Source organism: Bactrocera dorsalis, chromosome 4 (genome assembly GCF_023373825.1).
Source record: "Bactrocera dorsalis isolate Fly_Bdor chromosome 4, ASM2337382v1, whole genome shotgun sequence".
Taxonomy (NCBI): domain Eukaryota; kingdom Metazoa; phylum Arthropoda; class Insecta; order Diptera; family Tephritidae; genus Bactrocera; species Bactrocera dorsalis.
In genome coordinates, this window is record NC_064306.1 from 9,187,625 (window position 1) to 9,215,503 (window position 27,879).

The following is a 27,879-nucleotide window of genomic DNA, read 5'->3' on the forward strand; positions in this document are numbered from 1 at the left end:
AAGTAGCAGCGGAGTGCTAATGAAAGGCATTCGTGTTGTCTCTTGGCTTAGCTGATCGTCAGCGATCAAGTGATCCTGCCTGCTACGCGCAGCGTTGTAATGCGATCGCCAATAAAAGTCTCGATGCAAACAAGCTAAGGAAGGGTGTAAGTAAAGAGAAAAAAACAGGAATTCTCGTGTAGTATAAAGGAAAGGCAAGTAACAAAAACCAAGAATGTTGAAAACTTCGCATTCGCCTGCGTTGGTGCTGTTGATCGTGGTGTTTTGACTGCTGGATAAAGAGTAGAACCTTGGCGTTTCATTTACTGTATTTTTTAGTATATTAATTCTGCTCCACTATCATTATATGTACATATGTATGTATTATTTACATTTGTCTGTCGGTATGCTTGGTAAGCCCAGTTGCCAGCTGTTTCTTTAGAATTACATTATACGCACGATCGGTTGCGATGTAAATAACTTTTTGCCTCGAAGAATAAGTGCTGCGCAGTAAGTCAGGTTTCAGGTAATACCTTTTCAGACGCTTCTTCCTCGTCTTTATTGGCGTAGACACGGTTATAGCCGAGTTTACAACAGCGCGTCGGTGATTCTTCCTTTCCGCTGTTTGGTGCCAATTGGAGATTTCAAGTGTAATCAGGTCTTTCTCCACCTAGTCTTTCCAACGTAGTGGAGGTTTTTCTCTTCCTCTGATTCCCCCGGTACTGTTTCGAATACACTCAAAGCTAGAGTGTTTTCATCCATTAGGACGACATGACCTAGCCAGCAAAGCCGTTGTTTTCAGACGCTTCCATAATTTGATTCCCGAAATATGAACGAGACCAATGTTCTGTGATAGGATGGTGACTGACATTTCACTTAGCTACAGAGATATCCAGATAAAGATATAGATATAGATATAGATATAGATATAGATATAGATATAGATATAGATATAGATCTAGATATAGATACAGTTATAGATATAGATATAGATATAGATATAGACTAATACTAATAATTCTAGGATGTATGTATGTATGTATGTTCAATCAGGGTTGCCATCTAAACTAACAATTGACTAAATATTCATCACTTCTCCTATGAATGTTAGTGGATATAAATAAAAAAAAAAATAAAATTATATAATTTATTTTATACTCATATTTTAAAACAGGGTTACCAACCATACCTAATTATTAACCGAATTCAAAAAAAAAAATTTCGATAATATAAAACGAAAATTTAAATAAAAGAAAATAATAATTAAGTACAGTATTTCAAAATTAACATTACTTTTTGCATAGGGTTGCCATGTGAAAAATATATGAGAGCTTTTGCGTGGAAAATATATAAAGAGCCCTAGTTGAGAAATTAATGATTTGTTACTAGATTTTAAAATTGATTTTAATTTTTGAACAGAGTTGCCAACTTTCAAAATTGGTAAAATGTACGAAACTTGTGGAAAAGTTGTAGAAAGAGCTCAAGTTGAGAAATTTATGCTTAATTAGACGAACTGATACCATACATTTTATCAATAAGGTTGCCAACTGTCAGAAATTATGTAAAATTTACCTTAACTGTACGGAAATTAGAGAATTCTTATTGACAAATGTAGAATTAATGGCAAGATGTCAATATTAATATTAATTTTTAAATAGGGTTGCCAACAGTCAATCAAAATCCAAGATTCTGCGTAATTTGTGGAATAATATAAAAAGAATTCAAGTTGAGAAATTTATAATTAATTAGCAGATTTTAAAATTGACAATATTTTAAAAAAATTTGTATAGAGTTGCCAACTGTCAATATTTTTTAAGATTATAAAAAGCCACTTTTAAAGAACATTTTTAGGAAAACATAAAAAGCATGCATACATAGTACATACACATGTTTCTTAAAAAAATTTTAGTTGCGCTTTAAACATTAGGGTTGTTTTTAAGTATCTCCTGTCAATCCGAACACTACAATGACAGCTGTGTAAATGTGGGTTTCTATTTTCGATTATTTTTTGTTTGTTTTTTCTTTGATTTTTTTGTTTTGTTTCCTTTACCCTTCGTTATTAGCAATAATTACATCCTTTCAAACGCAAACTGGCTTCTGAAGAGGGCATTAATTGTTTCCTTTTGCCAATTTCACTTTTACACTCTCTCGTTGACGAACGCAGACGTGCTTTGTTACCTAAAAAATGTAAAATGCAAACATAATAACATTAAATGTATAATATTGTTAAAGCATTACCGCCACACCTACTCACCCACCCTGCCGACTCGTGTGCCTCATAAGCTTATCCTCCACCATGCCAGCAAGGGACGACGCATTCCTGAGTATTTGTAGGCACCAAAATTGAATTCGCAAAAAAACTGCGCGGCGTTGCATGTGGCATGTTTGGCACACATTTTTCTGCCATTGTTTTTGTTTTTTGCTGCATTGACACTTTTTCGCTATTGTTGCTGTAATGCGCTGCTCGACCGCATACCCAATGCGGGCCTGGCGTATTTTTAGCACGTAGCGCGTAGTTATAAATGTGTGTACTACAGTAAGTACGCACCTCGTTGAATGCAACATATTTTCCCTGTCAATGCTGCGCCTTTATTTATTTTTAAAATACAGCTTTGCGCTCATTTTTTGCTTCCTTTTATATTTTTGCAATTTTTTTTTGCAAATTTTTCCCTTTTGATTGCACTGCATACTTGTTACTAAATAAGTACATATGTACGTATGAATGTATGTGTGTTGGCTGCTTACTTTTAGGGTTGAAATTGGCATTAAATGCGGTCGCAGCTTGGCACTGCAATTGCAGTTGGCAGTTAATAGGTATCAGTGGACGAGGGAATTATAAAGGTGATTATATTTACCAGTTAGCCCTTGAACTAACAGTGCAAAAAACTGTTGTAGATATCTATAGTTGCATGACACATAAATAAAATGGGTTTAGCCAAAGGCAATCTAAGCCTTTATACACGATCCCGGATTAAATTCATAAAACAGTCGCTACTGCATTATGTAATACGGTACTATTTGTTCTGTTAGCTGAACCTTCCCCAACATTTTTTTTTATTGTTGTTGTAGTGTATTAAAATATATTATGATATTCGAAATTTTCGGGATCCCGAAAAATTCACTTCTTGATTTCGGGATTTTACATTTTGATTTGTTGCTCACGATAGTAAACAGATTTGTTATTGTAAATATATTATGTTATTCGAAATTTTCTGGATCCCGAAAAATTAAATTCTTGATTTCGGGATCCCGAAAATTTTTTAATCAAAAACGATATAATGTACATAAGATTTGTTGTCATAGTGAATTCAAAAATGTTATGACTACCGAAGTCCCGAAACTGTAACGTCAACTTTACTCGATCCCAAAAATTTTCTTTATTATATATACTACACTATTTCTTTATTATGAATTATGAAAGTATTTCTTTTCAATGAAGCAGAGTTTGTTATATTTAAGCATGTCTTTTTTCCTGTGGAGTAATTTACTTGTTTTGTCTTCATTTGAGATCCTCTGAACTTTCACTAATACTTTTACGATGAGTTAATAGTCATTGTAATGAGCAGATTTAGTTTTGTGGTGAATTAAAAATTGGCGGAATCCCGAAAAAATTTCTATCACGATTTCGGGATCCCGAAAATTTTTAAAGAAAAACTTTGTTTTCATATTCCGTGTCGTGGTGAATTAAAAATCAGTATAATATACGGGATCCCGAAAAATTCATTTCTAGATTTCGGGATTTTACATTTTGAGATCATTGATCATGATAGAAAACGTATTATTTGTTGTAGTGTATTAAAGTATATTATGATATTCGTAATTTTTGGGATCCCGAAAAATTCATTTTTTGATTTCGGGATCCCGAAAACTTTTCAAATCAAAAAAGGATATAATATACATAAGATTTGGTGTCACGTTTTCGGGATCCCGAAACTTTTACAAGAACGATATCTGCTCAAACTTCTAGATTACATGTGCATACAACCAGTAACTAAATTTTTAAAAGTTTTCCTATGAAATTACATTAATTTTTAGAATCTAAACCCCACCTTGTGGATAAAGGATTCAATATGGTGTAGTTGTTCAATGAACTGCATTCCTACGTAAGAGAGGAGTTTTTTACGTAACATCTGCTTTTCACTTTCGAATGTTAACAAGGATCAAAGTGGGAGTGACTGTCAAGCGCGAGTTCTGCACGAAGATCGCAGCGATCTCAATGGTTTTATTGAACTCTAGTAAACCCTTCTGCATTGTAATGAAGGAATCACATAACTTCCAGCTCTTCTAAGCCCATTGTGCGCAAGTAGTGCGCGAATCATTGAGCTATGCAGCCATTCATAGAAACTAACAAAAATAATCCGCTTTGCTTAGTCTCATTACACAACTCGCCTGTATATACGTTACAAAAGTCCATGCATCACTGCATATCAACTATCCCTATTATGTTCGGATATGTTATCACAGCGCGCGATCGCCACCCAGTGCGACACGCTGCATGCGTCAACAGGATCAAGCGGCGCATCAGGATGCAGTTGTAGTGAGCGTTGATAGCATGGCCTACAGAAGTAGAGAAAGCGCATATTATTGCTTTAGTAGTTTATTGGTTTCCCCTTTCAGGCATTAGTTTTTTTTTTATTTTTAATTTTCGAAAATTTAATAATTTTCTCTTGCCCTAACAAAGACAAGTAGGGAGGGTTTCTTTTAGATTCCGCTCATTTGCATAGCGCGATTACTTATATACTATATGTACATAGGTATACATAGAAAGGGCAGCTGAAATTATTTTTTATTCATTATTATTATGTTTTTTTTTTTTATAAGGCCACAATACTTTTTTCCAAAGATGAAATTTGGTCGCAGTTGAGTTATTTTTGCGGTGTAGGAAACTAAAATTAATGTAGATAATTATGTATCTTTATATAAGCGATATCATTTGTATATAATATACCACATACATTTTCTATATTCTATATACTTACACACTCACATATGTACATCATATACATTTTACACTGCAGGAAATATCGAAAACTGCCAAATCTGATAGATTCTGATTCCTTGAGTTTCACTTGGAGTACCCTCAGCTCTTGGTTTTACACCATCAGATTGCTGACTGGGTTCTTTCTGCACTTTCAACTCTTGTACGATAAGGGAAGTAACCATAATATTTTCTATGCCGATATCGTTTTCTACTTCAACTGTCTCTAAAGTGTTTTTATTGCCTCCGTGGGGTGGCGCTTTTGAGGCGTAGAACACGTTTTCAACGCCTCACTCCATCTTCCCGAACCTCGCCTAGAGAATATCCTCTACCGTCGTATGGATCTGGATGATGTAGCTTTGGGATGATGGTTTTTAATAGCTCAATACCTATTTTTTTCATCACTCCTGCGACAGCTGTTCCAGCGGGTTACTACGGTCGTTTCGCAATCTCACTGGTTAGTGCTGCTGCTTTGTACGTTGTTGGTTTGTCGTCCGTGCTTAACGTTCAGCTTATCGGAGGTTTGTGCACTTACGTTTTTCGAGGGTGCGATCGGTCCGATTTCTGTCGAAGGCTGCCTCTTTTCAGCAATGTACAGGACCGCTTCACGGGAACGGCTTCCCCTTCCTTAAGGTTTGATTTGAGCCCTCGAGTTGGCTGGATATCCCGACCTTAACCTTATATCGAGGTTTGGCGTCTTCTAGGCCCTCTATTGTTGTCAAAACTAAAACCATCGGTCACCTATGTACTTAGAAGAGCTCTTCCTTTTTTTCCTCGTTTAAGCTCGCAACGCTTTCTTGTCCGAGTCTTTATGCATAGCTGACTTGGCAGTAGTTCTACAACCATCGCAACATACTCCCATTGCAGTGAAGGTGTGGTCACTGGCGACACAGCTTGACTAATCACGGTGCCGGAGATTACCAGGTCTTCCATCGTCGTTTGGACCCAGCTTCTCAGGGGTCTGGACCTCATTAGTAATGGCTGTTGTATTCCTCTATCCATCTTCTGCTAAAGTTGCTTACAAAGTATTCCGCCATAAGGTGATGAATGGGAAAATACAACAGCATTCGCTGGATGACGCCTGACTTTAATCTCATGACTCAGCCGGCCCAGAAACAGCTTGACACCAAGATATTACAAGCACCAACAACAATTTTATAATTTTTTTGAAATTTATTTTTATAAGGTTTCATAAGGTAAAAACACACGAGCACAAAAGGAAATTCTTTAAACTTTAACATTTGCGATGTTAGCAAAAAAAGACGAACAAAAAATCTGAAAAATTGTATTAATTTATTTATTTTAAATTTTTTGTTTGTTTTTTATTATTGAATGATATTTTTGTGAGGGTATACATATGTTCATACGTACTTACATACGTATGTATGTGTAATAGATAAAATATAAGCTATGTATATATATATATTGTTGTATATATTTCTTCTACAATAACAGTAATTAAGTAATTAATACCTGCCGATAATTTATCATAAAAATATTTTTCAAATCGCACAAAAATTTAAAAATTACTATCATAAGCGGTAATGATCAATCATGTGAAGCTACTTGATCGCACATTTTGCGCTCACAGCACCACTTCACAATACACAATTTCAAAACAACATTTCTTCATACAAAATGTATGGGATACATACAGAAAATACTTACAAAACAAATACAAAAATATTTCCACAACCAACAGCAAACTCAACTCCAGCGTAGTAAAAGATAAAGAATTAAAGTCGAAAAAAAATTAAATTCATGTAATATTGTATAAGAAAAATGCATAACAGTGAACAAGAATAAATTAGAGACCATAACAAAACCATGGAAACAAGAAAAAAACACTCGAAATGCAGTCAGACAAAACTACACAGCTATAAACATAACCAATAGCCAATATCTACTCATTAAGAAGGCAATAACTCAAAAGTGCCGTTCTCGTAGTGAAGAGCGCAGCGAGTGATATTGAGCGCGCTCAATTGAGCACGACTTTTATGACTCGGAAAAATAATAACAAAGCCATTGGAAGTTGTGCTGTGTTGCTGCAGTTTACACGTATCTACTTTTTGCTGTGTGTTTATGCCGCAAAACCGGATTTTTCGAAATACAAACGTAGTAATTTGTTTTTTTTTATAGTTGTTTTGTAAGAAATTTTTCAGTGCTTCAAAATGAGAGCTACTATACCTTGCAGTAGAACGATGAATTTTTAGCTGTAAATGTGTATTTTGCCAAGGTGCTGCCACTTATTACAAGCAGGAAATGTAGTGAAATTCCTTATAACTGGACAGCCATAGTGCTTTTGTTCGGTTAAGAGAGCTGTGCACATATGGGGATGTGGAAAAAAGGTGTATTTAAATTATATTCTTAGATTCTGTAGCTGCAACCCAGAACTATATTTGTATTGAACAAATAAATGCGAGCCAATGTCAGTCAGTAGTGAATGAATGACAGTTATCCCATTAGTTTCCGTTTACTTATATTCAGAGTTATATTCCACCGCTAAATGAAGCTATACTCATAAAAGTATTATTTTCCAGTTTATAGTTAAATTTGCAGCAATGAAGCAAAATGAAGAATCTCTTTGAATTTAAAACAAGTTGACTTTCTTAGCTGAACGGTTCTTTCTATTACCGTTATTATTTATTCATATTCTCTGGAAATCCGGCATATGAATCACTCTAAATGGATTTTCTATCGCTGATTTCTCACTCCTATTTACAATTTATAATTTTAAAACATTTATTTCATAATAAAAATTAGAGTTAAGTTCATTGAAACTTTGAAATACCTCGTCAATGTAACATTATGACTCCAACCAATTGGGCAACGCAGACTGGAAGCGCTATTGGAAACAAATTTACTCAACAGAGTTCATGCCAACGATCTAGTCAATGAGCGTCAAACTCTCCCGAGTGCAGTTGTCTACGCAGCAACTCAAAAACTGCACAACTTCCGATAGCTGCTGTTTCACTATTTTCTCGACTGCTCAGTTCGCAACTCGTGCACTCACTGCATGGAATTCTGGATTTCGTATTGTCAGTTGAGTGTGAGACGGAGTTAAGATCGAATGTGAATGTAATAGGAGACGGTTCAAATATAAATAAAATATAAACGCGCATAATAATTCTTTGCATATACAATTGTGTAATAATATTTTAATTTACGATAATTAGAAAACAGTTAATTTATTGTTATAATTATTTAAATAATATATATAATTATCAATCAGAAGAATAGCGTTTACCGCTTTAAAGTGAAGTTTAGTGCGCACGAAAGCCGAGCAAAGCTAGCTGTATACTTTGTTTTCTGCTTTATGCCCTTTTCAAACCATTCGCTTGCTGTGTGCAGCTTATGAAAATGTGATAAGAAAAAAGAAATAAAATTCAAAAAAATACAAGTGTGGAGTAAACGCAAAACGTGTTTGGAATTTCTCGCTAACAACAAAAACAAAAGCGTATAAAGTGTATAGTGGAAAACCAAAGATAAAACATCAAGAATAAAATATTGAAATTGATGTGCGATAAATTAGCCAAAGCGAAAATAAGCACATACTTGTAAACTACCAGGAAATGCAATAAAATGTAAGTTTAGATTGCAAAAGTGCAACGAAGAAGTGTTTAAAAACAGCAAAAATAGTAGAAGCAAAAACAAAGAGCGCGCTGTGGAAGCCAGTTGCAGGCGTAAGAACAAATTTAAAGCCAATTGCAGAGAATTGCTGTGGAAATTAAGGAATTTGAGAATATGTGTTGTGTGAATTGTGTTAAAATTAAGAATTTCGCAAATTTTTGATAATTTAGGCAACTTTGTTATAAAAATTTAAAAATAAAAAAAAAAAAATGTTTTTTTTTAAATTTTCTCCAGATAAAAAATGAAAACAAAAATGCGCATAAATCCCGCAGAGAAAACAAAAAAATTACACATTGTGCTCCAAAAAAATATCTAAATTTTTGGAATTTTTTGGAATATTTTTTTTGAAATTTAAAAACACATGTTTTGTGCTTGAAATGCAAAAAGTTGAAGTGTTTCTACTATATTTTTGAAAATAAAAAAATTTTCAAACAAAAATAAATTATTATAAAATAAAACTACCAACACAGTGTAATTTATATCTAATTTGAGAAAATTCAAACCAAAAACAAACACATTAGTCATCATTTGCCATTTGTACTGTTTATATAATTATTTAAAAAATAGAATAATTAATTGAATACGCTAAACCAGCTGCCACGCAACAGTCTTTTGCCCCATAAACGCACTTTTTCCAACGCCAAAGCGCATATTTACGCACATAATCAAGCATGACTGCGCTCTGTCATAGCCATAAACGCACTTAACCCACAACACTGCACACGAACAATAACCAAAAAGTGCCACAAAAATGTTGCAAGCCATTGAAACAACGCCACAAAAATTCAACAACAACAATAACAATACAAATACATTGCACAGTACGCCAGCGAGCGTCAGCAAGGCGCACGCCACACCCCCAACTGCCACAGCAGTAACAACAAATAACCAAAGTCAAAGCGCTAACGCTGAGGAGAAGCAACAACGGCGTCGCTCGACATTCTACGTACCGCTTGTCATTGAGGACGACGACGATCACAACGAGCCGACCTCAAGGCAGTCAAACGACTTGCCGGCGAGCAGTAACAGTTTAGTACATGCAGATACCAGTAGTTTAGGCGGACAGTCGAGCGCCTCCAATACAAGCACGAGCACAGCGCCGGAACGTAAAAGCGTATCGAGTTGTAGCGGTAGCGCTAGCGGCAGTGGCAGCAGAAGCAAAGCTGAAAAGAATAGTAATAACAATAATTTGAAAAAGTCGACCTCGTTGAAGAACGCAAGCGCGACATCGAAGGTGGCGGCACTGCTCTTCGAACGCACCAACAGTACTTTGGGTTTCGGTACCAGCGGCAGCAGCAACAACAGCAGCGCGGGCAGTGGTGTAGTGAAGCGCAACAGTGCGAAGAAAATGTCACCACCCTGTGGCTTCAATTGGACAATCAGCGGTACCACCGCCGATACAGATTTGGAAGAGGACAGTGATGCGCCGGAATCGTTAACCGCGTCTGAGGTCACCAAAAACGCCGGCAAAGAGAAATTAAAGCTGAGTCGTTTAACGCAAAAGTCCGAAAAACGACACAGCACGAGCAGTAAAAGCTCTCTAAATAGCAATGCTACAACCGCATCGTTGCCGAGCAGCAAGGCAATGCAAAAAGCAAGCGTGAATGCCAAGACCAAACGTTATGGTATCGTGCTAAATGGCATAAGTTTGGACGACGAGCAATTACAAATCGCACAGCCGACGCACGCAAGCAACAAGTCGACGCCAACGAAAACACAAAGCAATTTAGTCGAGTTCAATGAGGACGATATCGTGCTGGCGACCCCCAACAAACAGGCGCGCAGTTCGAGAACACAGCCAACGCCCGGCAAACCGACGACGAGCAGCGTTAATAAAAATATTAATAATAACAGTAATAGTGCGCGCACAACAAAACTTGGCCGGCGTGCGGACAACTGGCGTAACATAGATGCGCACGATTCTGATATTGATGTTGTTGACGACGAATCGTTACCGCATTCGGATATGGATACCGATGACAATCGTAACGATGGCGACAACGACGACGACGACGATGATTCAGAGATAAGCCGCATACAAACGAACACATCGACACCGATCAAAATGATGAAATCACGTTCGCGTACGAATATCTTATCGGTACCGAGTGTGGAACAGCACAACCTATTGAGCGTAGCCGCAGCTGCTGTCAAACCCAATGCAAACGCCACACCGCTATTATTGCGCGCCAAGTCCAAAACGCTCCCACAAAATTTATCCCCTTCAGTTGTATTACAACAGTCGGAGGCATTGTTTGACGAGTGCAGTACGAGTGGTACGTGTCAAACGAAAACTACAAAAACGACGGGTGGTGGTGCGGTCGGTACGAACACCTCGCGCACTGCACGCCTAATCGGTCCGTTAACTAAGGTACACCATAATTTATTCGGTGGTAGTGTTGCCAGTCATATAGGCGCTAGTGCTACAACAAACAACAACGTTAGCGGCACTGTCAAGAGTAAAGATGCCAACAAGCTCGCGCACAGTTCGTCTACATCGTTGATTACACAAACTTTTCCACCCAAACATTTATTCCTGCTCAAGTCCACATCAAAGTTGCCCACTAGCAATACGAGCTCTGCATCAACGAGCCTGGAACAAAGCAAATCGAAGGCAACGAAAAGTTTCAGTTCGGATACATCGATTACCTCACCACCAAACGCGAGTGTTATACAAACGCAAACGGTGACGTCACCGCCAAAGAAATCGTTGAGTTTTATACGTCGCGCTCATTCAACGAAATTGTCGCGTAATAATTCGCTACTCAAATCGATCGCCAGTCAACATCAACAGAATATACAACAGTCGTCATCGTCGTCGTCAGCTAATATGGCCGGTAATTGGATAGTGGACTGCTCGGGCAGTTGGGGTAAGGACTTCTACTTGAATTACGATGTGTGTCCGTTAGCGCTGGACGAGCTCGAGTCGTATTTTCGTTCGGAACGTTGTACGACCTTAATACGCGAACGGTTTAAAATATTGGATATACCATTGAACTGCTCAGCAGCGGATGAATCGCATCATCAGCAACAACAGGATAGCTCGTTGCGTGAGCTCGACACCAGCTGTAGTAGTCAGCAGCTCCTGAGAGTGCCCGGCACTACGGAAGACGATGATGCAGGACATCATTCAGGTGAGTTTAAGTGAAAGGAGTAAAAAAAAGTAGCCAAGTTATTGCACTTTTTTGATCATGAAAAGAGGAGAACCGAAGCTTTGCAGTAAAGCTAAGAGCTCTTGAGAAATTGAGAATTAATGGGTAAATCTCTCGGCTCGGCTTTAAGCGTTTACTCTGCGGGTAACCTAATACATAAGTATTTATATACTGAGGGCTCTCCTAATATGATTCATACGCTAACTGATCTATTCCTGAGCCTTTAGTCTTCCTATAAAGGCTTTTTAACAGCCAACGCCTCCGCAGATATAGTTATCGAGGTTTAGGTTAGGCTCTTGCAACTGTATTTACTCTTCGTACCTCTAGCTTTCCAAAACTGTGCGGAATTTCAGGGAACCTTAATAGAGACCCTATATATATGAAATTCTGAAAAACTTGTGGTAAACGTGGTGATCTTCAGCAAGGAACCAACTTTGAAAACTCTTCGAAATCAAACAAGTCTTGTTGGTTTAGCGATCTATTGTTTATATCATACGATGTGTGGTTTCGAAAATTTTGCCTTGTTTTAGTTTTCAAGGTAACACTTACAAGCCCAAAACAGTTATCTATGAACTTATAAACGCTTATCAAGCGACGCCATAAATAGTACTACAACAAATCATATAAACACCCAAAAAGTACCCGCCGATGGGTGAAACAACAACACGAACAGCTGTGTTGATAGAAATATGAAAGATAAAGACCTAAAACCAAGCCAATAAAGAACAGAAAATCACAAATAAGTAGAAATATTAAACGAAATGACAAACGGGACGCCAGTGCCACCGTAGCCGATATGTATAACAGGCGCTGTCGGCTCGTTAGGAGCCATCGCACATGTGCGCTTATCTATGTTACGGCGATTGGTTTGACAGTGACACAAAAACAATAAAATGATTGATTAGCCAAAACAAATTAAACGTAATTACACAGCGTAAGGCGTAACGTAAGCGACGAAGTGCATAAATTTGATAACGAACAAAGAAAAGAGTTTTGTTTCGTGAAGGCGTCTATTGCGTTCTGTTTGGGAATGAGAATTTCTTTATAGGAGGCACCGTGAACTAATATGACTATCGGAAGATCGGGCGAAATTTGAGTAAATGTGGAATATATAAATAAACAATCCTAAAAATCGACGCCACTGAAAAAATCGTTGCTGCTGAAAGAACATTATTCTGCAATTTTGATGTCTGTAATGCCTTTTTGCTTTATCGATATCAATGGTTTCTTATGTTTACTTTTCAATGATAAGATAAGGGTTTCTGCGTCTTTTAGCATTTATTTTCCTGCGTAATATTCGTAATCTAAATGTGAAAATGTGGTCTTTATATGGTTTTATATTTGAGTGGTTTTTAAGCTTTCGTATTTTTTAATTTCTTTAAGGAATGCAATGACGAAGAATTTGAGATAGTCTTTTGTGTTTATTCTAACCTCAAAATGTATTACATGCTTACTAACCACAAAGAGATAAATCTGAAACTAAATAATAATCCATTAATTCGATCCCGAAATGAAAATTTATCAAATTTAGCTAGGAAGCTTTCAAAGTATTTTTTAATTTTTCTGATTTATAAATGTATATAGTTGTACTTATATCATTATTCCAGCTAACCTCAAATATATCAGGGTCGCATTTAGTATTTTGCCATTCAAATCTTTTGTATTGCCACACTTCCGTGAATTCGCTCAACTCTTTCACTTAATTAACCATAACTATATAGTTAGTATTATATTATATATGTTATTGTTGTTGCGTATGTATGTCAGGAAAATAATGATAAATGCAGTGTCATAATACGATTACTTCACATGGCTATTGCCACCTGCGCCGCTTTATACGGTTCATTTCGATTACGAAAATCTTTACTCAAAGTGAAAAAATATTTTTGTTTAACTTTTAAGCCGCTTGTCGCTCGCACGCACATATGCAGACAGTTTTTAGTTGCTCTTATGTTTTTCAATTGCCTTTCAATGGTGCTGCTTTTCAACTTTGGAAAAGGAGTTAAAATAACAATAATAGAATATAACGAAATCCAATTAAGTTCACGTCATTGTCGTAGGCAGCCCTCAAATTGACTGTCTGATGTGTATGAAAGGTTTAATAATGGCATTGTTGTTATAAAAAAACTAATGAAAATTTTTTATTAGCGCCTGTTAACTGTTGCTACTATTGTTTTCAACAGTTTTTCTTGCTTTATAACTTAGTTTGAAACTTCGGCACTGATAAATAAATTTTTCGGGATCCCGAAATTTTTTCGCACACTTTGAACAATTAATTGTATTTATACAAAATATTTGCAAACAAAAACAAATGCAGTTTCGGGATCCCGAAAGTTAAGAAATTCGGGATTTTTTACATTTAAACCATTATAATATTTTATAATAAAACTATTTGCTAACTTTCTTTTATTTGCAAACAAAAACAAATGCAGTTTCGGGATCCCGAAAGTTAAGAAATTCGGGATTTTTTACATTTAAACCATTATAATAATTTATAATATAACTATTTGCTAACATTCTTTTACGTGCATTATAAAACAGACTATGCTGTAGTTTTAGTACCTAATTTGAAATTTCGGGACTAATGAATAAATTTTTCGGGATCCCGATTTTATTGTATTACATTTGTATATTTAAATATGTTTATTATAAATTTTTACAAAAAATAGCAAGTTGATTTTCGGGATCCCGAAATTCGGGATTTTGACTGCAGTTGAAGTATTATAATTATGTACATATGTACATATAATAAAACTCTTCACTAACTTTCAGTTATGCGCATTATTAAACAGACTTTGCTGTAATATTAGAACGCAATTAATGTATAATTTAATTTATTGGGTTTTACAGTTTTTTTTTTACAAAAATAAGTTATTTGTTGAGAAGATTACGTCAGAAAAAGTCTACGAAAGTATTACTAATTATAAACTTTTGATAAATGGAATTACTACAGTGGAGAAGAGCACGTAATAATATGTGAAAATTGTAAAATAATAAGTTGTAATTGTATTTGTAACGGGTTGCGACAATGAAATGTGCATTTTATTTATTTTTTTTTTAGATTATTATATTGCTGTCTTTTTTTATCGATAAAAAATATTCGTAATGCCTGTAGGTGCTTACTTAACATTGCTCTACAATATTGTGCAGGTTCTACACAAGCATTTGTATTTCACCGGTGCTTATCGGGTAATTTAAAAAAACTTTAATAAGTTTTTTTATTTTAGTAACGTAAAAATGTATTAATATAATATATTTTAATTTATTTACTTCTGAATACTTCTTAAAGTATCCGCAAATATTTCTTTACATAAAAAAAAAATTGATCAATAATCTAAAAACATCACACTGCACACACATAATAATGATTCATCAAACAACTCGTTTGCTAATAGTACTAACGGTGATTAACTGGAGACTGTCAGAAGTATGCACATACAAGTATGTACATGTAAATAACTGTGTGAATGAAAACAAAACATGTCTGACCAGATACAATCTAAAAAGTATAAAAATATTTGCTTAGGAATCGTGTGTGATGCTAAAACCTGTTTGCAACAATAACAATGCTAATTTGCTTGTTTTAATGTGTGCTTAAGTAATAACTAAACAGAAGACTACACATGCTTAGCGGCTTTGATGAAAATATAAATAAATAAAGAAGAGAATTGTTTGAAATGCGTAATATTGATTAAAAAAATATAGAATACGCAAAAAAAATGTAAAAAAAAAAAACAATTAAATATAAAATACAAAAATATAAATATAATATAATAAAATACAAAATCTGAAAAAATGTAAAAAAATGAAAAACAGAAAATAAATATAAAGTAAAAAAATTGTAAATATAATATAACAAAATATAAACTAAAAATAAAAGTAAAAATGTTAAAAAATATTGAACAATAAGTTAATTTTTCATAAAAAAATATTATTAATAATAAATAAATACGTAAAAATAAATGAGGGAAAGTCAAAAAATTAAAAATTAAATAAATAGTTTGGAAAATTCGAATTATAGAATTTTTAAATAAAAATAAAAAAAATCTGACAAAAAAATTTTTAAATTAAAATAAAAAGGTTCCGATAAAATTTTTTTTAATTAATTAATGATTTTTTTTTTAATTTTTGTTATTATCAAAAATTTTTTGTAATTAATATAAAATCCAATAAAATTTTTTTAATTAATTAATTACTATTTTTTTATTTATTTTTTTTTAAATTAATTAATTAATTTTTGTTGTTAAAAATTTTTTGCAAAATTAATATAAAATAAAAAATTTCCAATAAAATTTTTTTAATTAATTAATTACTATTTTTTTAATTTTTTAATTTTCTTTTTAATTAATTAATTAATTTTTTATTCAAATTTTGTTATTAAAAATTTTTTGTAATTAATATAAAATAAAAAAGTTCCAATAAAATTCCAATTTTTAAAAAATTTAAAAGAAAGTAATTAATTAATTAAAAAAAAATTATTGGAACTTTTTTATTTTATATTAATTACAAAAAATTTTTAATAATAACAAAAATTAAAAGAAAATAAATTATTAATTAAAATAAAATTTTGTCGGAACTTTTTTATTTTAATTTAAAATTTTTTTTATTTTTATTAAAAAATTTTGTAATTAATATAATACATTTTTTTTAATTAAAAACATTAATAATAGTAAATTTAATTAAAAAAATAATAATAATAATCAGACAGAAAATTAATTAAAAAGTTAAAAAAACTTCAGTTAAAAAAAGTTGCGATTAAAATTTTTTTTTATTAGATTTAATTATTTAAAAAAAGTTTTAATTTTTCAATATTTTTTGCAATTAAAATATTAATAATAAATTTTTAACATGAAAAAAAATAATTTTAATAAAAAATAACAATAATATTTTTTTAAATAAAAAAAGATAAATATAAATAAGAAATATAATAAATAATATAATAAATAATATATAAAAAATATAATATTTCTACATGTATGTATGTATATTCAAAACATCGTCCCGTTATTATATAAAAATGAATGTAAATTATGAAATTAAGTTTTAAATTTTTTTGAACACAAAACTTCTCCCAAATCGAATATATTTAATTACAATTATTATTATTTACCTTGCTTTCGAACACCTATCGGCGCATAAACCTTAACAGTGCGCCACTTAAATCTTGTTTTCGGCCTCAGTTGTCGGTACATGCGCGCTTAAGCCGCGGCTTATACACTTCCAGTGCCATACTTTTGCTATGACTCAGCTTAAAGTTGAGTTTGGTTTATTTACTTTTTTGGATACCAAGAGCTAAAACGGTTATTCACTAACTTCTTTTGTCTTCTACTCTTGCTGCGCCATTTGACATAGACAGACGACGCGTGAGTAGACATATGTATGTATGTATGTACATTTGCCCCAGAGCTACTATTGTGTGTGACCCCAACTATAAGATAGCAGGTATAACTATAAAAGTCGTACATATGTATGTACATATATAATATGTACATATATGTACATACATACATATGTATGGGTCAGTCTGCATATTTTTAAGTGGAAATCATGGCAGATTTCATGGAATTGTGCGCAAACGCAGACAGCGGCGCACAAATAAATCAACTAAAATTGCAATTCAAAATTGATTTTTAATTGTTTTTAAATTTTTGGTTTACCAATTAGAGTTCCTTCTTAATTTTTTTAATTAAAATTTGTATATTTTTAATCTTGCATATAATTTGTGAAAGGATGGTGTTCAAATATCATTGAACATGCTTATTTATCAGCAAAGCCGAAATTCTACTAATATAAATATCTATTTATATATTAATATACTTACATACATACATATGTATATACATAATGCATTTACATGCAATGCACATCTACGAGTAATAATAATAAAAATGCATGGGACAAAAATCATAAATATACAGCAGAGACCAAACATTAAACACACACACGCACACTTGCAATAAATTATACACTTGAAATCAACCCCATGTCAAGCAGCAATAAAAAATATGCTGCAATACATAAAACATACACACATACAAATATATTTAGTTATTTAAGATAGTTTTAAAAATTGTATATAAGCAAGAGAAATACAAATAAAATTTAGAATAAATAAGTTCTCACTCAATGAAAGTCTTATATTGCCCCCCACCAGCGGTAAGGTAGACAAAAATCTTTGTTAAGTTATAAACATTTGGTGCTTCGAGCCGGATTTAGAGCTCGGCCAAATTAAAAAGTCCTGTATTTACAAAACAGGCAATATACAAAAAAGCCCTGATAAAAAATACAGGCAAATATAATTAGCCCTGTTATTAATATAAATACAGGCAAAATTAAATTGTAAGACGGGTATATGTATATTCCCGCATATTGACTAAACATAAAATAATAATAATTGTAAGACGGGTGTATATTCCCGCATATTAACATCATGACAAATAAAATCAATTCAGATACATGTGATTTGGATCTTGGAATCTTCATATTTAAGAGGAAAAATTCAACTCCTCAGAGAAGTAATGGAAGATCTCCACAAAATCACTACAATAAAAAGTGATCATATTAAACATTTGAAAATTGTGTTTCTTCAAATGCACAATTTCCACACAAATTATTTTTCAACAATTTTTCCTGAAGTTGAAAATTTATATTTTGAAATAACGGCGGAATATTTCCAAAATCTCAAGCTTTGTAAAGCGAGATTACAAAAAGGAGAGCCCGAAATTAGTTATATTTCTCTTCAGCGTGATGTCCTGTTTGAAGATTTTGCAATAGAAGAAAAACCTGAAATTTTGTATCGTTTTGACTCGGATTTAAAATGTACAAAAGTTCCTATCTTTTATCTGCCTTGTATATATCTATCTTCTGCTGAGGAAGAAACAGCAGAAGCAATAGAGGAAGGCAATAAACCAAAAAATGAAGCTGAAGAAGAATCACTTGAAGAACTTCGTAAGCCTTCAAAAACTGAGGAATCTCACAATATCATATCTCTTCCGGCAGGTTCACATTTTGGAGAAATGTGGGAGTGAAGTCCAGACGAAATCGTTTGAAGATAAGGACGAAACTGAAGTATTTGAATACATTTTAGAAGACAAGCTGCGCGTAGAGGAAAATACTTTTGAGGAGCAAGGCACATTTAACGATGTGAACAATAAAATGTCTCCTTTGGAAATTGAGGAGAATGCAAAAGATGAAATAAAATATCTTGTAGAAAGAGATGTTGAAGTTGATAACGGAAGTGTTTCAAACGATGGTCCAGACAGGGAAGAGGAAAATGCAGGCGAATCGAATGAGGAATCGATAAATGTAACTATTGGTGAAGACGAACAAAACTTTTGCATGATAAGGCACCTGATGAAAAGGAAAATGCACCGATGCAGAAGGTGATACTACCGGCAAGAATTCAGCGCAAACGAGTACAAAAACGGTTGCAGCTTTGGATGACACAAGAACATCCAAGGGTGTATGCAGCAGCAGTAAATGCAGCAAGTCTGATGACGATAAATCAAAGAGAAAAGATGAGAAGTCCGGCGACAAAAAGGATAAAGACATTAGTGAACAAAAATCATCTTCAAACAAGTCTTCGCAGAAGGATGACAAAGAAAAGCCTTCAGTGAATATCTCTACAAAATCGTCGTCCACAGGAAAGCAGACAACACCTTCACGTAATTTTTGGATATCCGGGTTATCTTCATTAACGAGAGCCAGGGATCTGAAAACTATATTCTAAATATGGAAAAGTTATCGGAGCCAAGGTGGTCACCAACACCGGTACACGTTGTTATGACTACGTAACAATGCCATCATCGTCGAATGCCAGTCGTTGCATTGAGAATTTGCATCATACCGAACTCTATGGACGGATAATATCAGTAGAGCTCACTAAAACGAAATCAGCAACTCAACAAATGTCGCCAAAACACGAGTGGATAAAACAAAAATAGATCCAGTTGGAAAAGCGGATGTAGTAACAGCCATTTGGGAGTTACTAATACCATGGCAGCTTACGTTAAAACAAACGGACAAGCTAAAAACCAAAAGACGACAACGAAGAGCAGAGAAAGCTACGAGAAGGCATTGACAAGATCAGCAACAACGAATTAAAATTAAGTGAGTTAAATTTAAGAAACCATAGCGGACATTATCTTTAGTGTTAGTAGTAATTGTAATATTATGCCTTTTAATACTATATTTCCGTTATAAATGTAAAGCGAATAATGCTGATAGAATCATTGTCAATATTCCCAACCGATAGAATATTAATAACATAAAAAATACAGTCCACTAGATTTAAATAATCATTTCTTTCCCTCGGCAATATGTTCAAATATCATTGAACATGCTTATTTATCAGCAAAGCCGAAATTCTACTAAATATAAATATCTATTTATATATTAATATACTTACATACATACATATGTATATACATAATGCATTTACATGCAATGCACATCTACGAGTAATAATAATAAAAATGCATGGGACAAAAATCATAAATATACAGCAGAGACCAAACATTAAACACACACACGCACACTTGCAATAAATTATACACTTGAAATCAACCCCATGTCAAGCAGCAATAAAAAATATGCTGCAATACATAAAAACATACACACATACAAATATATTTAGTTATTTAAGATAGTTTTAGAAATTGTATATAAGCAAGAAAAATACAAAATAAAAATCAGAATAAATAAGTTCTCACTCAATGAAAGTCTTATATTGCCCCCCACCAGAGGTAAGGATTATAAGAAACTCTATTGAGGTAATAACAGATGGCAAACGTTTGCTGCTGTCAAAAATTCTTAATTATTGTTTTTTGTGATTTTTTTTTTTATTAATTTTTTGCATTTCTTAAATTTTGTTTTTATTTACCACCAATTTTTTTTATTTAGTTGTTTGTTTAACAATTCGTGGTATTTCCCACAGCGCTGCATCCGGTTTCGGCATAATTTTTTGAGCATTCTCGCTGTCGCTTTGCGCTTCTGGCATCCGCTTTTACCAATGCCATACCTTCTTTCACCACAAAAACGCTTTAATCCACAAGCAACCAAAAATCCATAATCGGATATGGCATTTTCAAGCAAACAAAAGCCGCATTCATACAACCGGAACAGCGTTAGAATTCTTTGAGCTGTAGTTAAATCGTACACCTGAGATAAATCACCGCTTACGGCTTATGAGCATGCGGAGAAAAGGAAGTAGTGCTGATTGCTAGTTGCCTGCGGCATGTGGAAAGTGTTTTTATGTATTATTTATATTTAATTTTCCACTTCTCCGCCTACACATAGCCAACTAATTATGCTTGAATAATTTGTAATTGCCACCACAAGCTCAGCAGCCTCCATAGCACAGTGTTGGTTGCTTGCAAAGAATGCATTTTGTAAGCATACATGCAGTTTTTACATTAATAATACCGCCGAAAACAAAGTTCCTCATCTATTTGTTTGCTACAGCCTACTTTATCAGCGCTTGGATCGCTTTGTAGCTTTGCGTCGCTAAATAAATATCGTTTATAGTAATGCTTCTAAGTATTTCTATAGTTTTTTGCTTTTTATTGCATTTATTTCTGGCGGAATACGCGCATTAGTCAGCGTGCCGCACAGCTGTTGCGCCCAATAAACTGCAACTTGTTGCCCGCACATGTTCCAACTATTGCTGATTACTGCTCATTCAAGCGTGTGACGTATCCTTTTGAATCAGCTGTTGATATGTGTAAGTGCGCGCTGAAAATGGAGAATCCAAAAAAAATTAATAACCAAAAAAAATATTCAATCAGCCAGCTTCTTAACAATATTTCTATCGAAACCAATAAATTTTAGTTACCTGTTGCTTAGACTATTCAACATTGCCCAACACCTTATTTCATTTGCCTTACCTGCTGTTCCGACGGGTCATTGGCTGCTGTGGCTTGGGCATTTGTCTCATTTGCCATTGCATTTTTTGTTAATGAGTCAGCGCAAGGAGGAATTTTTGGTTGCACAAATCAATGAGGCGTTGCTAAATTGAAAGCAGCAATAAATTATTGCAATTAAATAATGAATTGAAATTCCTTTTGGGCGAAATTAATGATAAATGAGTTATGCTTTCTTTCACAACTAAATTTTTATCTCATTGCTAACAGTGGCTTCAATTGCTTGTAGTTTTATATATCATTAAAAATTTTTGATATTTTCTGTATTCAATTTTAACCGTCGCTGTTGCTACAAACATCTCTCATCATGATTTAGTACGTCAAGCAAAATTAATTTTCTGCTGCTTTTGGCCGTTACTTTTAACTGGTATTTTGTTTTTCTATTTTTCAACGCTTATTGTATTATATTTACGCGCTGCATCATCCGCTTGCTGCATTTCGAAATTTCACCGAACATTTTTTGTACATGTAATAATATGTCTGTATGTATATATGTATGTATGTTTCGTCAATTTAAGTTTAATCTAAGTATGACATACATATATTTGTGTATACTTTCCATGCGCCTCTGCCTGCCATCACAACTGTCTGTTTATTTCCAAACGTTGCACGCATCATTAAAGTTTTGTACTCTTGCAACACGACAGCCACCTTCTGCTTGCGGTTAATGCGGAAATGCATGTTTATTGCTTGTTGCTCCGTTCATGTTAAATTGCTATAATCAGTTGTATTAAATGAGAAATTAGCTATAGTGAAAGAATTCGTGACGCGCGTATTTCGATAACGAAAAATTAATTTATGGTAGTTGAGAAGTTTGGCATTAAATTTGTTTTATAAAAATAAATATTGTTAAATGTATTTGTAAATATTTTTTTCGAATACAAAGTTGAAATGTTAACACATCAGGTGTAAATTTTCATTACATTTGAAAACAACCCACTTCCAGCGAGTTTTAATGCCTCAAAAGCACTTAATTTATGTAGAATTGCTTTTTGTCCATATTTTACTTTTTTTTGCATCACCTCTAATGTTTTCCACTAAAAATTATCTACAATTATAATAAAATTAATTTAATTAACCTTTTCTCTTCACGTAAAGCAACGTGTGCACACATCCTTATCAGCCGGCAATTGTTTACATAAACAACTGCTGATTAACACAGTTGACGGTTATCGAATTTCGATAACTTCAACTCACTTAAGCAAAACGTAAACATTTCGTGCTTACTATATATTAAATATGAATTTGTGCTTCAATTCAGATATTTTCGTGTGTTGTGCTTATTAAACAGAGTAACTAATATTTCGCCAGCAACAAATACATACATACGTTTTAATAAAAACAGTGAATTTCAATTACAGTATTTTGTAGACGGGAAAAAGTGTTTATTGCTACTCGCACACACATGTTGGAAGCAATTATTTTTGCGCAAAATAATTATAATTGAACGTGGATTTGTTGTTGTTTGTGTGCTCGATAACTTCGAGCGCTTCCTTCTTTATGGTAAGCATATTCTTATAATTTTGTGGACTACAAAACAAGCAAAAAAATTAAAATTGCCTTTCTGCACTATTTGAGACGGCAGTTGTGCAAATAAACGAGCTTTTTTGTCATTTAATTTAAACAAACAGTTGCTCTGTCTTTAATTTAAAATAAATCATAAAAAACCCACCCTTCCTTTGAATAAAAATAAAAATAAAAATAAAAACATAAAAATAAAAATCATATGTTTCCCTACAAGACCGCTTTAAATTATCAGCTTAAAGAGTGCTTCTTAAAATTGACAAAAAAAATTAAAAGTAAACATACACAAAGACATTTAAGTGGTCACCTGATAACAATACATGACAAAAGCCGTATTCAAAAACAGTTTCGAGTGTAATAACCAACCGGCGAGCAACCATCTGGTGTCAAAGCAAACAGTGACAAAAAAAAAAACCAAATGTGCAAATATACATATGTACACATACATACATATTTATGTACATGCAGTGAAAGAAGAAAGAAGCAACTCTTCAGCACGCACACTCGAACTGCGCGAACCTGGAGCACATACACACCACCTCTGCTTAGGGCGAATGCACTAATATCTTAATGCTCGAAACACAAAGGCTGCAACACTTAAGCCAAGCATACATATGAGTGTGTCGGTGACAAAAAAAAAATTATCAAAAAATAACTACTTTTCAAGGGTATGTGTAATTTTGCGACATGCAAATAATTTTTCAGCAATTTCCGACATTTGCGACAACGAATTTATGACAATTTTTGGCAAATTCTTAAGTGGCTGCACGCAGTCGGCAGCAATTGGTTTTATGAGGGGGAAATTTTGCAAAGTCATCGCTTGGCATTATTGTTCGTTTCCTGTAGAAATGGGATTAATGCGCATATAATTTGCGGAAGGGCGTGAAGTATGTGTACATAAGTCGTTGAGACTTTGTAGTAATAGAGGTTATGTGCCGCTCGAATGTATTAAGTCTTAATAACAGTCGTGTTATGGTAAAAGTGGATGTATTGTGTCAACCACTGTTAGTTTTTCTGATTGATGTGAGTTATCCGAATAGATGAGGTGTCAGTTTTTGAGCCAGTTTAAGTATTTTAAAGGGATTTCTAGTGGAAAGTATAAATATGGAACGGAGTTCCTCTGTAAATTCACTTAGAACCTACTACATCTGCCGAAGGTTTACCTTCCTCAAGCTAGCTTGAAAGCGTCAAAGGATCACAAGTGATGGTGTTCAATTGGCAGTCCTTGTCCGTTACGGTTACTTAGACCCGATTGTCGTGGGAGCGGATAATGGGAGCTGAGTTGTAGTTCAGCTATGATCAGGATATCAACAAGAATATTTTGAAGTGTGCTCAGAAGTGTTTTGACTTGTAAATCTCTTTTTTTGGATCGAAACAATTTTAAGTATTAAGAACTTCTTTAATTAATCCAGAGAGTACAAAGCTGGACTTGTTAGACTTCAAAAGGAATCTTTCCTGGGGACCTCCCTAAGAAGTAAAGTCTCTGTGAGATGTATACTTATTAATATATTCTCGTTTTATTCGAAGCTACTTCGTTCTTGACGATCATTCACGACGAGTCACGCTCGATATAGACGTTGATTTCATCAAAAATGTTGAAAACGGATGCATCTTCACTGCAGATTTCTATACTTATGAAGTAGAATTGTAATTTTTTTTCTAAGAAGTACCATTTTTTCGATTCCTTATTAAGTTCAAGCTGAGATTTTCACTAAATCAAGCTTAAAACTATATGGGTTTACCTTTAAAACTTCTTCGCTCGGTGCTGGTTATGTGAGTTTTTAACGCTGACTTGCTGTTGTAAGTTCCTAATTTTAATAAAAATCGGCTATAGAACTTCCGATTTATTTTTCATCTATCTTTTCAATAAATTTTCAGTATTTCCCATCGCAAGAACAACAGGTTTGTACCGAAAACTGCTTAATTTCCACAACTGATTCAATAATTACGCTTATCTGCTATCCAATTCCGCAGACTGGCGGCTAAACCCCGAACCGTAGCATGTTTGCCGGTTCGCCACATTATTTGATTGCCAACAACAAATTGATTGCTATTTTTTATTGTTATTGTTTTTCTCGAAATACCTTATTTATCTCTTTTGCTTCGTCTCGCATGTCGCAGCATACCAACGAACGCATTTATTCAATTCCATTCAATAATTTTCTTTTCTAATAGTCTTTCGGCTCATCTGACTATCTATCATGCTTTCTATTACTTCTTTTACGAATTCTTGCATGTATTGCATGCCATGGCCTGCGGTGTTAGCTGCTTGATTGTTTCATTAGTACGCCATTCCAAGTGTAGTCTCTAATTTTCTTTCGGACCGCAAGACCGTACCGGCCATGTTGTTTTTATTTGCCTATTTGTTGAACTGTTCGACCGTCCATGCAGTAGTAGGACCACACACGTCACATGCAGCTACACGCGTCATTTTTCAGTACCAATTGCCAATACTGCTGGCTCATGAGTCTCGTTCGCGGCTCGTTTTGGGCAATTTATGTGGGATTTTTATGGCTTTTTGGGAAATCTTCTTACGTCTGTTGTTGTTGCTGCTCTCTCTTATTGGTTTGTTAGACAGTCCCACCTAATCCTCAAGTAGCTAAATGCCTTCGGGTTATTTGCATTTGGCTTAAGCGGGAAATTGGTTTTCCTTTTCCAATTGTAGAAAGCAGTAATGCATGGTAATTACTAATGTTGCGCGATTGAAAGGAAATACGCTGCTACCTGAGGACAAGTAGTGCGTGGAAATTATGTTATTGCGCATAGCAATTGTTATTGTTATTCTAAGCCGTAAGTGGAATAATAAATGAGTTTAAGCAACGCATTAACAGCGTAGGTAGGCGGAAAACTGCCGTCTGCGCTTCCAAACCGACGATGATATATTGAGAGTCTGTTCTTGGAATACATGCTAAGCGGATGGGACTAAGGAAACTAACTAGACTGCACCTTTAAGAAATGTGATTTTATTAACTTTTACGTTACTTATTCAGATAGTGAAGTGATAGAGGAGCCGTGCGCACAAAAATACCTACTTTGGATAGGTTAGGAATGCCCTTAAATTATTATTAGGTGTAGAACCCACAAAGTTGACTCATTATGTATAAGCAGTTGTGATATAAAATAACTTTCGTCACTCTCTGCACTAAACTCTCCTGGTAGACGAGATAGGATTGCAATTCCCATAAGTTGAATCTGCGATACCGGAATAGACCCGGGTTTTATTCGATCAAGAGCTGTGTTCGCCATTTTACGAGTATTTCTGAAAATATCAATCTGGCTTCGAACAAACATTTTGCTCTTTTTCTGTAGATGAATCAGAATCACAATTCCCACAACAGTCGATTCTGCGATGCTTCAATTTATCCAACCAAGAGCTGTTGGAACCCGCCACGTGAAAAATCATACCAATAAAAAGGATGAGCAAGCCTCGGATGTGTAACTCCCCTTTTGATGACGACCATGGCAAAAGAAATAAGGACTACGAATTGAGGGCATGCACCAGCTGGTTGATGTCCTCGTGAAAATAAAGGCTGACATCACCGCCGTCGAAGAAATGCGATGGACGAGACAAGGACAGAGACGGGTAGGTCCTTGTGGCATTTACTACAGTGGCCATATAAAAGAGCGCAAGTTTGGTGTGGGATTCGTGGCGGGAGAGAGACTCCATCGCCGAGTACTATCATTCAAACCGGTGAATGAACGTCTAGCCACAATCCGCGAGGTTCTTCAACATATCGCTGATATGCGCCCAAGCCTCGACGGAAGAGAAGGACGATGTGACCAAAGATGCGCTCTATGGGCGCTTGGAGCGCACTTATGAGAGCTACCCCCGTTACGATGTCAAAATCGTGCTTGGCGACTTTAACGGCAGGGTGGGAAAGAAGGTATTTTTGGCACTATGGTCGGTAAATTCAGCCTCCACGACGAAACATTGCCAAATGCGTTGAGGCTGATCGACTTCGCCGGGGCCCGAAATATGGTTATCTGTAATACTAGAAACCAGCACAAGAAAATACATCAAGCTATCTGGCTGTCTCCGGATCGAAAAGCCACCAACCAGATCGATCATGTTGTGATGGACGGAAGACACGAGGGCAAGACGAAATATCTCCTGTCATCAAACAAACAGTCGTCACACTCGCGACTTGGCTCTCACGTCACTGTTGACAGTCATAACTTTGAAGTTGTAGATAATTTCGTCTATTTAGGAAACAGTATTAACACCACCAACAATGTCAGCTAGGAAATCCAACGCAGAATTACTCTTGCCAACAGGTGCTACTTCGGACTGGCGCGCTGTTGTTAACTCGGCTATAATCGCGAAAGCGGTGTCTACGCCAGTAAAGAAGAAGAAGATATTTACTAAAAAAAAAATATTTTTTCTGGTTTTTTATTTATTTTTTCCCACTTTTAACACTCCCTCGAAAGTCAAGCCCGTGATAGCAGCCTGGTACTGATAACTTGCATTGATTATTAATTTTGTACTTTTCTGCGGCTTTCTTAATCACTTCAATTCTTGTTAAGTCATAAAAAAAAAATTATGGCTACTTTATCACTGAGTATTGCATTAGGTTCGAAAAAAGCAGCGTAAATTAAACTTAATGTTCGAATATATTTTATTGCATAAGACATTTCCTGGGGTTATCAACATAACTGCCTATGGGGTGTGCCTTATATACATATCGTCACCTGAAAT

At 34.5% G+C, this 27,879-nt stretch overlaps 1 protein-coding gene across 9 annotated transcripts in view; it reads left to right on the forward strand.

Moving 5' to 3' along the window:
- The window catches only part of LOC105228580 (ras GTPase-activating protein raskol), a 254,245-nt gene that overhangs the window by 168,960 nt on the left and 57,406 nt on the right, over positions 1-27,879 (forward strand). The window contains exon 1 of one of the 9 annotated variants that reach the window (XM_049455592.1): positions 9,025-11,721. The exons of 7 other annotated variants lie outside the window; for them this stretch is intronic. In XM_049455592.1, the coding sequence (XP_049311549.1) occupies positions 9,339-11,721 (2,383 nt within the window). In that variant the 5' untranslated portion in view covers positions 9,025-9,338. Of the gene's footprint in view, positions 1-9,024; positions 11,722-27,879 lie in introns of those variants that run through there. One more of the 9 variants, XM_011208462.4, reaches the window with a different exon arrangement.